The sequence below is a fragment of the Camponotus vicinus genome, unplaced genomic scaffold, assembly GCF_025532165.1.
Source record: "Camponotus vicinus isolate PSW18456_S1 unplaced genomic scaffold, iyCamVici1.0 SCAF_1, whole genome shotgun sequence".
NCBI classification, from domain to species: domain Eukaryota; kingdom Metazoa; phylum Arthropoda; class Insecta; order Hymenoptera; family Formicidae; genus Camponotus; species Camponotus vicinus.
Window position 1 is genome coordinate 9,764,190 of NW_028141945.1, and position 12,010 is coordinate 9,776,199.

A 12,010-nucleotide genomic window follows, 5' to 3' on the forward strand; every position below is an offset into this window, starting at 1 on the left:
TATTGTACTAAACTGATAAATAATTGCGTTTGCCTTTTAATTATATGATTTTAGCATACGTTGTTTAAAAAGGTTAAGAAAAATAATGAAAAAAGTGAATATGATTTCTTCGAAAAAAAAGAGAATAATAAAGAGACTTTAACTTAATGTTACTGAGCTCAATGTCCTGTTACTTATACATACATACACGCGTATTCATCGCATCGTAATTATTCCGTTTCTGCGTTACATGGAGTTTGTAATTAATTGTTCAAACGCAGGTAGATAGCGAGAGGACTTCTCTCGGGCAGTTCAAAATTAAATTTTACCGCGAGGCGTCCCGTACATATTGCATGAATTTACATGGATTTCGCACATGGACAAGGTAAGAGGCTCTAAGCATACATTGGCCGTTTCGTTGAAACAATCCTCAATATACGAGTCCACGTAATCCGTGTTCCACGTCAGCTTGGTTAAGCCGGGATTGATCTTCCGGTCGAGCTGCCGAATTAATTCGCGAAACAACGCACGTTCCGTCAGCGACAATGCTGAAAAATACAAGTTTCGCTACGTTGCAAGAATATTTCGTTATCGTGGGAAACAAATTAATGCATGTGACTATAAATATAGAGAATATCGCTTTTATCGCGAGCATTATGGACATGTGCTTCCCCTAAATCGCATTATTATAATATTTGCATAAGCATTTGCATAAGCACTTTAAGCGAAATTCGTATTTAATAGTTAGAAAAAAATTAATTTAGTTGCTGTAAATTCATATATGTATATGTATAAATATATGCATATATATTTTAGAGATATACTTTATCAAATGCAATGTTATAACACATGGAACAATTCGAAGAAAATAGCAATGGATAAAATAATTCTATCTTCTAATAATATTAAATTTAAGAAAAAAATGATTAGAATTTATTACATTAAAAGTAATTAAGTATCTCGGATTTTGTTAAGAAACCATTCAAAAATACAATTGAAGAACATATTTAATCTATTATATTTATAACATTGAATTTTTGCGTTGAAATAAGCGAATAAATTACATTAAAGTTTCGCTATAACTATGTCAAGTCTGACTAAAAAAGAAAATCCTCTAATAATCAGCCTCAACAAGCTGTGTGTAATTATTTAGCGAGTAATTATTGACAACAGCGAACCTTCGATAATCCTGTTGTACGCCAACGTGACGGCGAGGACGCTCTCGTATATAAAGTGTAACGTGCTCCACTTGTCGTGTATCAGTTGGATGTTCACAGGTATGTTGAATCGCAGGCTGATCCAATAGGAACACTCGCGGCAGAGATTCAGGATATTAGGGTCGATATTACACTCGAGCAGCCCGGATTTGCTGTCGCTACGTCGCATCAGGCAACGGTCGAGCCGCGCTCGCGGATTTTCACCGACGTCGTACAGCCATTTCGCATGCAGATCTTTCATGGAATCCTCGATGGATCTGATCACGATGTCTCCCTGATGATAGATCTCCTCGCTCATGCCGCAGTAGGGCATCCACTCGGCCTCCTCCAGCATTCTTCGCGTCGATAGCAGACGGTCACCTTTCAGACGAAGATTCAACGCTCTGCCGGCGTAGTACGGAGTAATCGAAGGATATTCTTCCCTCTCGTTCAGAACTTCCTGCTTTGTCCGTTGGATATCGTCGGCAAAGATCTGCCACACCTGAGCAGAAATATTGAAAGTTATTAATTTTGAAATTTGTAACTTATTACTTCAACAGTTTAAATATTTGAAACAATGTGACATTTGCGCAGAAAGCAATAACACAAGCTTGACATGTGTATGTTCTCTTGCATAAAATATTAGATTTTCCTTTTTATAAAACTCCCCTCATGTAAGAGATTATTAGAAATTTATAATGTTATAAGAGAGTTTCGCTTTAGAAATTTTTAAAATGACAAGTATTTTTTTGTAGATATTTTCACAGATTTTTTTCACAATAAGAATTATTTACGTAATTATTTTTGCTAAAAAAAAGATAAAATTATTACGAATGCGATTGATTTCTTGTTGAAAGTAGCTTATATTTATCGAATCGTTGATTTCTCCTTACGCTGGTATTTTTGCTGTCAAACAGCGATTTTAAATTCTTGCGATTCAAATAATTATAGAAGCTCCGCAGATCTTCGATCCCCTCTTGAACGTTATTAACGTTCATGAAAACGGTGGCTATCAGGTTTTCGATCATTATCTCTAAGTTCCTCATTTCGCTACGAAATATGATCATATTATCGTGCCACGTAGAATCGCGAACGGCGAAAATCTTGTGCAAATTGGACTCGATTTCGCTCAAAGCTTCGTAAAAGAGTCTTTCGATCTTTTGGCATACTCTTTCGTGCTCTTCACCACTTGTACCGCTGAATTTGGGGCTCAAAATCTGAGCGGTCTCGTCCGACCTGTATGTGGTTGAAAAATCGCGTCGTTATTCACGAATATCACTGCGCAAATTACTATCTCGCATTTATTGAAAACAGTAGAAACAAAATTTGAATTATCCCGAATGCACATGACAGTTACATTTTTTAAAAGAAAATATTGTTTGAATGAGAAATAAAAATAGAAAAAAAAAATATAGTATGTAGTGTATATATTTTTGCTTATTGTCTCTACGCTGTATATTATTTGGACCTTGCAAAATCAATCATCGCTTGACAAATCTCGATCATATCCTGACACCTGCCGATGAAAATGTCGATGTAACGGAATATATTCTCCGTGTCTAAGTCCCAAGGGTGGAGTGTGAGATTGATGTGAGCGCTCGCAATCTGAAGATTATAAAACGGAATATGTTTGAAAAAAAAAATTATTAAATATAAATTTTGTTACTAGATTATATGAGTTTTCTTTCGACAAAAATGTGAAGTAAAATCTCTATATTGTAATAAGCGCTGTTCTTTTCCTAATTTGAATTCTGCTCTGAGTAAGAAATGTAAATGAAACGGAAGAAACGAAACGATTCGGACGAGGAATTTCGCTGTATTATAATTTCACGGAAATATTTTCTAAAAATATATTTGGAAAGATATTTTATTAATATTTATTTATATAAAATGTATATTGTATTAATATTTACTTGTATAAAATGTTACATTATATTTATATAAATGTTATATTTATATTATAATAATATATGTTGTGTAACTTTGGAAGAACGAAACTGCTCGAGTAACGTAAGAAAAACGTGAGGAACTGTGGACACGCGCGTTAGCGACCCGTAAAACGGTACGTAATGCGATTGCACGGATTTCTGCACAAAAGTCTAAGGAGTCGTGTCACCTATCCCTTCGGGCACACATGGCGCTAACCGTGGCGCAACTCGAGAACAAGTAGTCAGGAGAGTCGACGCATCGTCACACCGTTTCCCAATTCCCACTTCTATTCCGGCTTATCTGCCCACGGGAGGAACGTAAGTCGGTGTTATATTGCGATCTCCACTTGAAGAGAAAGCCCCTTTTCATCTGGCTGCTTTGTACTTTTAAGGGGAACATTTCTCTAAGACAGACTCGCGTCCTATTCCATCTTTAAATTTTAATTTCATTAGACGGCGAACGTTTATTTGCGACTCTAAACTCGTAGGAAACCATTTTGGGGAGATAGTTCTCGCGTTGGTTGTGCCCCGTTACACAACTTGAAATTATATCATTTCCAATCATAATTACTGCTGAAAACCGAAATCACTTTGTAACTCCTCCGCATTAACGGAGAGCTTCATTTCCTCGCGTTGTCCAACGAGGGATCCAAGTAGCTAAAGTAACTGTGCACACATAATTTAATGGGAGTTTAACTCACCGCTTGTGGAAGGTGAATTTGCAGATAGCATAAAGTACCACGTTTTATACGCTTTTCGTGTATACGGTCACAAGCCGGCTTTTGAACTCATATGTATTTTAGAGAGGAATGTACTTTTACTTATTAACTATTAAAATAAATATGCGCAAAGCTATATGTAAATATGTATTATTATTATAATTATTGCATAATGACTTAACTCGCGTAGTCAATTAAAGTTAAACTAAATGAATTTTTTGTTAAATGGTAAGTATTTTCTTTCTCATAAGCAAAAATTCGAGATAAAGTTTTAATTAAACTGATAAAATATGTAATAATTCTATATTGACATAAAATGTGTAAATGTGCTATACACGAATGATTAAAAATTCTTTTGTATAAATTAGGCTCTATAAATCTTATAAAAAAAACATTGTTTTTACAAAGGCGTTTAACATTTTTTATATTAATATAAAAAAATATTTAACCTCTTCAAGTCATATCAACACATGAAAAAAAAAATACATTAGTTTTAATATATAAAATCCTTTCATGAATAGTTAATCTTAATGCATAATAGCCATATATGTGTACATTATTTTTTTGAGAGATTTCAAATATTATTCAATTTATTCTGTTTTGTTTAATAATTATAAATATATTTTGGAAACAAACTAAAATTTAAAAGAAGAAAATAATTTTTTCCGATAAATTCGTTCCTGAAGAAGTTAAGTCTATGTAATTTACCTTATAATAAAGAGTTTTATAATCCTCGCACAATTTGATACATTCGTCCAACAATTTCATACTCTTTTTAGTCCGCCCCGCAAATACATCTGCTAAATCGATGAAGTCTTTGCACATGACGACGATCTGATTGCTGAGCGCGCTGAAGAGATTGCTTATCTTCTCGCTGGTATTGTAGTACGGGGAGTTCAACCAAATCGTCCTGAAGAGGTGCATCATTTTTGGCAGATATTGAGCCACGCTTGCAGGAGTGGTACAAGTCTTCAACTCGGCACAAGTGTCCTTCAGGATGCTCAGGAACTCGATGTTCGATTTCGCCTCGATGGTACCGTGCTCGATTTCTTCCTTCAACATCAGGAATTGCCGCACGTAAGTGGACTGTGCAGCCAATAATATGTCGATAATGAGCTCCACCATGCTCTTATGCAACTGCTGATTTAAACCGCATAGGTTGTCGTCTGATGAAAAAAATATGGCACATTGAAATAAGTCAATATTATGGCACGGCTGAATAAAATTTTCTCAAAAGTTTGTAAAAAAATGTAAAAGCGCAAAAGAATTCTACTTTTACCACGATTAAAAGTTCCAAAGTGATATAAGTTTCTTCGTAATTCTATAAGGTACACATGACAAAGGGATTCCGCTAAAACGTCCCGCATTAAAGGAAACTTTTGTCCCTCCTAGGAAATCTCACGGATATATATTATCGGGAAACACGATTCTATCCTTGTAGCTACCATGTCTTTTCTTAGAAATAAGCACTTACATCGATAAGTCCAGAAGTCATATTCGTCGTCGAGGCATAATAACTCGTGCGGAGTTGCTTGTTCCTGATCGGAGAGGGCTATTTTGATTTGGGTGTTCCAGTGGGCCAGCACACCCTCCATCCTCTTCACCAACTCCTTATCGGCGCTACCCTCCTCCACGGTGAACTCCCTACTCTCCAGAGGTACATATATCACGGTTAAGCCCAGCATTTTGTACGTGAGGTCCGTTAAATTGCATAGAAAGGTGTCCAGTTTGGTGCAGAAGTCCGCTTTCACACATGTGTTTCGGTGCGATTAAGGAAGAGGGAATCCAAGAACGTGACAGGACACCGAGAAACCTAGTTATCGCTGTTCCCAATACTACCATTTTTTTTATATCGCCCGACGTCTATCACATGGAATTGCGGGCGCACGACCGTTATGTCCCCGCTGATGGAGATTTATTGAACCGAATTGCCCACTGTGCATCGAAATGATCGACTAGCTTGTCATTGTCACATCAATTTATAATCGGTGCGGGCAATTGTGTAGATCTTATCGAAAATACAAGAATCGGAAAAAGTGGAAAAAAAAGATTGCGACGGTTTTGCATTTGAATGGCAATAATTTACTTAAATCTTAATTAATATTGCGAGAATATTCAAACGTTATATTACATATCTTTTATCATTAACGATTACATGCGTGTGCCTCCCTTTGCAAATCTCATAAAATGAACGATATGTACATTTTCTGTGAAAAATATTAATCACACGTTTATATAGACTGAAAGATTTAAATTACTAATTGTAAGATGAATTAATTACGGGCGAAATACCTTGCGGAGATGAAAAAATGTCGGTACGGAAACGAGGTTGCTGAATGTACAATTAGCAAAGCGACGCTTCGATCAGGTTAAAACCCGCTCAGGATCCATTAGAAATAATGAAGTGGCTTCCGTCCGCGAATGCAATGCAATCGTTTCTAACTCGACAGCGGAGTAATCCCGTTCGCATACGTAGGCAAACATCGACGCTAGATTTACCAGCGACGGTGAGTTGTGCAGTGCATTTAGCCGAAAATTATGGTAATAATAACTTCATGCAATTCCCTGGTGTGTCCCCGCTTTTCCGTCGCGGACGGTCCGGAACTTTGCGTCGTGCGTTGCGGTAACGGGATTGCAGTGCTAAAGTTGGAAATTCAGTTGGTAATGTCATCACGTTAGATTGTTATGACCTTAAGCCGGAGCAACTATGGACGATCGCGATGATCGCCCTTGGCATTGTGAGATCGGTTCGCCATAGTTCCTTTATCACGAATTGGCACTACAGGCACTCATCGATCGCTTTGTATGCATACAGGATTATCGTACTATCGTAACAGACACCTAAATTAGACAGCAACATTTTCAAAGTTTACGTGTTTACTGATTTATAGAAGAGTATCTATTATGTAATTATTGTGATAAATTTTAATTATTAAGATATGAAAAATTATAATAATTATAATAATTAAAAAGAGGCATTTAAAAATAATATATACTTGGGGAAGAGAGCATACTAATTATTCGTGTTATGTAACGAAAAATAAAAGGATTAGGCTACATGTAAAGTTGACTATGGCAGAATATCCGGAAATCCAATTGCCTCGATTGGATTGAAATTGGGTTCGCAAAAATCGATCATATATCAGTATATATCATGGATTGAATCAACGGATTCGAACGGGAGATAAAACGCACGATGTGTCCCCTGGGCGTCCTTCGGCAGTGGAGCTTTTTAAACGTACATTTAAAATCCGCGAAAAACTTTAAATCACCGCCGACTGCAAAATCAACCGGCCGCGGGATTTGAAAGTTAAACAGAATTTACATCGCACGACGAAGCGCGGTCTCAAGTGGGTCACTCGAGGAGTCGCAAGAAGACGGGATATCACGCCTGGACCCAATTAAAGTTCCGCAACTCGCGATCTGTACACGTACATTATTTGCCGAAACAAAAAGAAAAGTAGAAGAGGTTGAAAAAATGAGAAAACTTTGCAAGCCTTTCTCCTTGGGGCCTATCGTTACGAATCCCGACGAATTCGCGTCCTTCGGTCTCGTGCCACTCTTCACAGAACTTTCCGCGTTATTTGCGCGAATTAATTGGGTACTTTGACGGAAGTGCAATAATTACAGACAGAGAGATAGCGGAAGAGAGCGAAAGGATACTGTCCGGCCAAGTTTCGATTGTGAAGAAGATCGGCGCAAATACATTCTGGATGACGTCCAGTATATGGCTCTCCACCTTGTCGTTCAACGACCCGAAGAGAATGCGCTCGCGAAAGTTCCCCGGATAGAGAATCTCGTTGGGCTGTCTCACGAAGTAGGTTAGCTCGTGCACGGGTACCATAGGAAATGAAAATTCTGTGGTCAGGTCACCGTCTACGTGATAAACGCAGAGGACCGGAATGCTCGGGTCGTGGAAGAACTCGCGGATGTCCATATCGCATCTCCACGTCCAATCGCTGTCCGTCAGACCCCTCAGCGTCGTCATATCCTTAACACACTGAATCTGAAAAATAGTACCGAGTTTTTCCGAGTCCCTGCTCTCGATACAAACGCACGAATAAATATTTCTTTGTATTTTACTTCAGAAAATACGCGATTGTTTCAATATAGAGGTTAATCCAAATTATTTAAATATAGTTTCTACAATATAATATCATCTGCTATTTTTCTGGTATAAATATCGAGACAAGTGTTGCTGTAAAAAAATTAAAAATATTATTTAATCTTAGAAAAATTATAGATTTGATTTACAATATAAATAAAAAAATATTATATATATAAAGTCGGAAGAGAGACACGTTAATTTGTACTCACCAATTCGTTCAATTCGTCCGTCTCGTACATCGGAAGCAGCTTGTCTATATCCTTCTCTTCTTCACCTGCAACAATTTCGTCCTGCTTGACAATCTCCACCATGATAAATCGCGAATTCTGAAAACAGAATTCGATCTCCCCGCGCGATGCGTGTCCGCGTTCGCTGAAAAGGCATTCTTTCGTAACTAATAAGGGTCATTGCGAAGAGGAAACAAATTCCAGGGGACGCGCCGGCCGTTCGTTAGTCGTCAATTGAAGCGGCGGCGCGCGATGGGTCCTCCTAAATCCGCCAGCCAGATTAAATAGAAGACATTCGTTTTAAGGGTCTCTCGTTCGTCCCGATGTCATTCCTCAGGCCGTTTCGATCCCATCCCGGGATCCATCGCCGCCGCCCGTTCGCCATCCGTGCCTTTGCTCTTGGCAATCTAATAGGAACTATAAATCGCAAGTAGAGCTAGTAAATCGACGGAAGAGGAAACACGTCGCGTCGCGATCGAGAGACGCTACCGTAGGCCACGTTGGAGCGATTTATCCTTCCGCTATGATAGCGGACATTATGCAGATACGACGATGTCTTCTTTCGCGACATGCAGCGACTTATCAGTCTCGCGTGTATACTTTCTCGCAGATATTGTCGCAAAATATTAGTAAGTAGTTGTTAAACTTTATCGTGCTCAGCACGATGAAGGAAAAGTCATAAATGGAATCAGACAATTTTAATAATAAATTCTAGCAAGATGGTAAACATTAGTATTGATTTATTCTTTTATTATATTATTTTAATTATTTATTAATAATATCTATTGTTTATTAAAATAATAAACAATAGTATATTAATAATAAAGTTTTTGCATTAAAATATTATGTACAGCAGACACTATAATTTTAAAGAAAAGCTTCAGGATACGATTTAGAGATTGAAACATTATTTGATTTCTTTTTTTTTTTAATGCAAGGAACGCGGTCATTCTGTCGTACGGATAATTGAATTTACGCGGTCTCTATAGATTAATGTGAGATCAGATAGAGGGTTTTTTACCGCAGTCGACCGAGGAACAAAATCGCTGTCCTCTATCGTTCGTAACGTAACGTGACGTTAATTGTTTGCGGATCACGGATTTGTAGATCCTACAAATTTCTTCCCACGAAGAAGAACAGATTCTTCGGATAATAACGTTAATTCGTAGTACATAGACGTAGAGCTACACGTAGCTAGCTTTCATACAGATTATTGGTTTACCAAGTTCACCTACTTTCGCGGATCGTGCAAGTATCACGAGAACTCGCGGGAGGACGAATTAGCTTCATTTTCGCCAGCGAGCGGCGGATGCCGCAGAGAGGGGAAAATGGGGGAGGAGTCGAAGGGGAGTAAATTGCCATAATTCCGGGGACAAATTAGGAAGCGGGCAATCTGCGCGGAATCTGCGAATGATCGATTAATCGCCGCAAGTGGCCGGCTTACGCGCGATATATTATAATTTGTGAAATAGAGATTCGGGATTTGTTAATATACCGAGCACTCTCGACGTGCAATTGTACGTCCATTTCTCTCTCCTTCTCCCACTCTCGTATACACATCTATCTAGTCTTTAAAATTATCGCGGAATTTATGATTATCGAATGCACTCGCGGCATTCAGCGTACAAAGCAGCCATTGTAATTGCAAATTGAATGCGGCCATCGCGTCGAATCCATGTTCAAATTCGAGCTCGTCGCTGTCGAGCCAACTTGCTTCAAATTAGCTGCATTATATGGTTAACGGTCGTTATTATTGTCGCCTTGTTAATATTTGCACAAGTATCGAGGAAATTATACGGTTGCGATTCGCGCGAACTAGTAAATAAATTAAATAAACCCGTCCATGCTTAATTAATCAACGCCACGCTGTAATGAAGTATTAAAAAATTTATCAGTAGGGTGTATCAATCATGGGATATCGCGCCTAGTGATAACGGAATTACGTACATCATGACTTAGAATATATTTGGAAAAAATGATGCAGTCGCGCTGAATAAAGCGGATAATCATCTCGCCATCGAGAATCGTGTGGAAAACGGGAGTATTTTAATATTCCCCTCACGAATGTTGCTCGTGTGTCATTATCGATTCCACGAGTATCTTTCAAAATTTAATGGAGGAATTAGAGGGACCTGCGCGGCGAGATTGTACAAAACAGAGGTTGGAAACGATGGTCGGCTCGAAGATGTCGAAAATAGAACAGGCGGAGTGAAAGAGAAGAGCTGTGAAAAAAGAGCGGAAAATCGCGAGAGTGAAGAAACTGGAAAGAGGGAGAGAGAGGGGCAGAAAGAGAGAGGGATGTGGATGCGTTTAATATTTTTCTCGTAAATCTTACTGCGCCTTTCCGCTTCATCGCTGGACTCGGCGTCCAAGTACTCTCGGTGTGGGTCCGGGGGCGGCTTATCTTTAACTTTATTTCTTCGTCTTTGCATTTTATTGACGGGGTGGCCTGCCGGCGTCGTCACCTCCCTCACACGAGCCTGTGCAGCTGATTTATGCGCCCGGTCCGACTGTTACGGTACCGAATCTTTCAGCGTTTTCGCCGTAGATATCCTCGAGCATCGTCGCGAAGTTGCTCGAGAGCAAAAGGAATGGCCTCGGAGGTAGATCGGCTTTTCGACCGATCGTTCGTTGTCGAAGAGGCTCTCAATATCTCACGAGAAATATCATCGGTAGTTGTTTATATAAGATCGAAAAGATTACGCGAGAAGAGAAGTTGCGAACCGTTTTGCATCTATTTCATGATAATCATTATATACGGTAATTTATTGTATTTATCGATCTAAAATTTATTAAAAACATAGCGATTATTATATCAACAATAATATTACATGTATAGAGAAAAGAGAGATTATATCGTTATTAATTTTTCACTTTGAGTAGTGTACTTTTGATGTATTAAACGTATACTTATTTATTTATTATTATTAAGTTATTTATGTCTTCTTATAAATTGAAGCTTCAGAAAGCTGGTGAAAACCACAATTTTTCACTTTGAGTAGTGTACTTTTGATGTATTAAACGTATACTTATTTATTTATTATTATTAAGTTATTTATGTCTTCTTATAAATTGAAGCTTCAGAAAGCTGGTGAAAACCACTTCGTTACATACATTACACGTCCCGGTGAGCAAATCGCGGAACTTCAGTTTATTAGGTTCATTGTGGTCGCTTATTCGTTAAAATTACGTGCATTACCTCATTTCAAAGCTACTACCTCATTTGCGTTAGAGAATAATCACGTGCATTTTATGCATGAATAATTGCTGCATCTGTTATAAGACCGAATAGTATTAAATGCATACGGGGCAATCTTAATAACGTAAAAACAATTTCTCTGATGTCCTCGATTTCGTATAATGCTTTTAAAGATATTAAATATAGTAAGATAAAAAACAGTAATAAAGAAATAAATTTAAAAACGCTGGCATAACAGAGTGCAATTTAATGGATAAGCTTTCTATTAATAAAGTTTAATTTGAACATTTGGATAAAAAAATTCAAATGAGTTCCCATAAATATATCTAAATTCCACATGTATTATGGCTGACAAAGTTATCTGAATAAATTTGTGAATTATAATTTACTAAAATGAATTCGTGAATTATAATTTACTAAAATGAAGTTAGTAAGAATAGGAACTTACGAATCTAATTATTAATGCAACTAATTGCATATTAATAGAATTTGCTGGCTTTTGAATAAATTCATTTTCATCGCTCGATAATATATTATAAATATATTTCTTGGCTAATATGGAAATGTTTATGAATGGTTAAAAAAAAGTTTTAACGTTTTCGATTTTCTAGGTTTCACGCATTTTGATGAAAAATATTTTAACAATGCATGCAG

The 12,010-nt window shown here is 37.5% G+C and overlaps 1 protein-coding gene across 10 annotated transcripts in view; it reads right to left on the reverse strand.

The window, feature by feature from the left end:
- Positions 1–10,727, reverse strand: part of Kl-2 (dynein heavy chain 2, axonemal kl-2) — a 48,423-nt gene extending 37,696 nt beyond the window's left edge. For 7 of the 10 annotated variants that reach the window (XR_014439358.1, XR_014439361.1, XR_014439356.1 and 4 more), the window contains exons 1-9: positions 10,493–10,727; positions 8,140–8,204; positions 7,486–7,828; positions 5,297–5,566; positions 4,531–4,988; positions 2,644–2,780; positions 2,069–2,411; positions 1,158–1,677; positions 385–527 (exon numbers count right to left, since the gene is read on the reverse strand). Coding sequence is in view for 6 of the 10 variants with exons in the window: in XM_083102266.1 (XP_082958392.1) it covers positions 385–527; positions 1,158–1,677; positions 2,069–2,411; positions 2,644–2,780; positions 4,531–4,988; positions 5,297–5,566; positions 7,486–7,828; positions 8,140–8,204; positions 10,493–10,589 (2,376 nt within the window). In the remaining 4 variants the exon portion in view is untranslated. Of the gene's footprint in view, positions 1–183; positions 352–384; positions 528–1,157; positions 1,678–2,068; positions 2,412–2,643; positions 2,781–4,530; positions 4,989–5,296; positions 5,567–7,485; positions 7,829–8,139; positions 8,205–10,492 lie in introns of those variants that run through there. The other 3 variants (XM_083102286.1, XM_083102303.1, XM_083102312.1) reach the window with 3 other exon arrangements.
- Between the last annotated feature and the right edge of the window lie 1,283 nt (positions 10,728–12,010).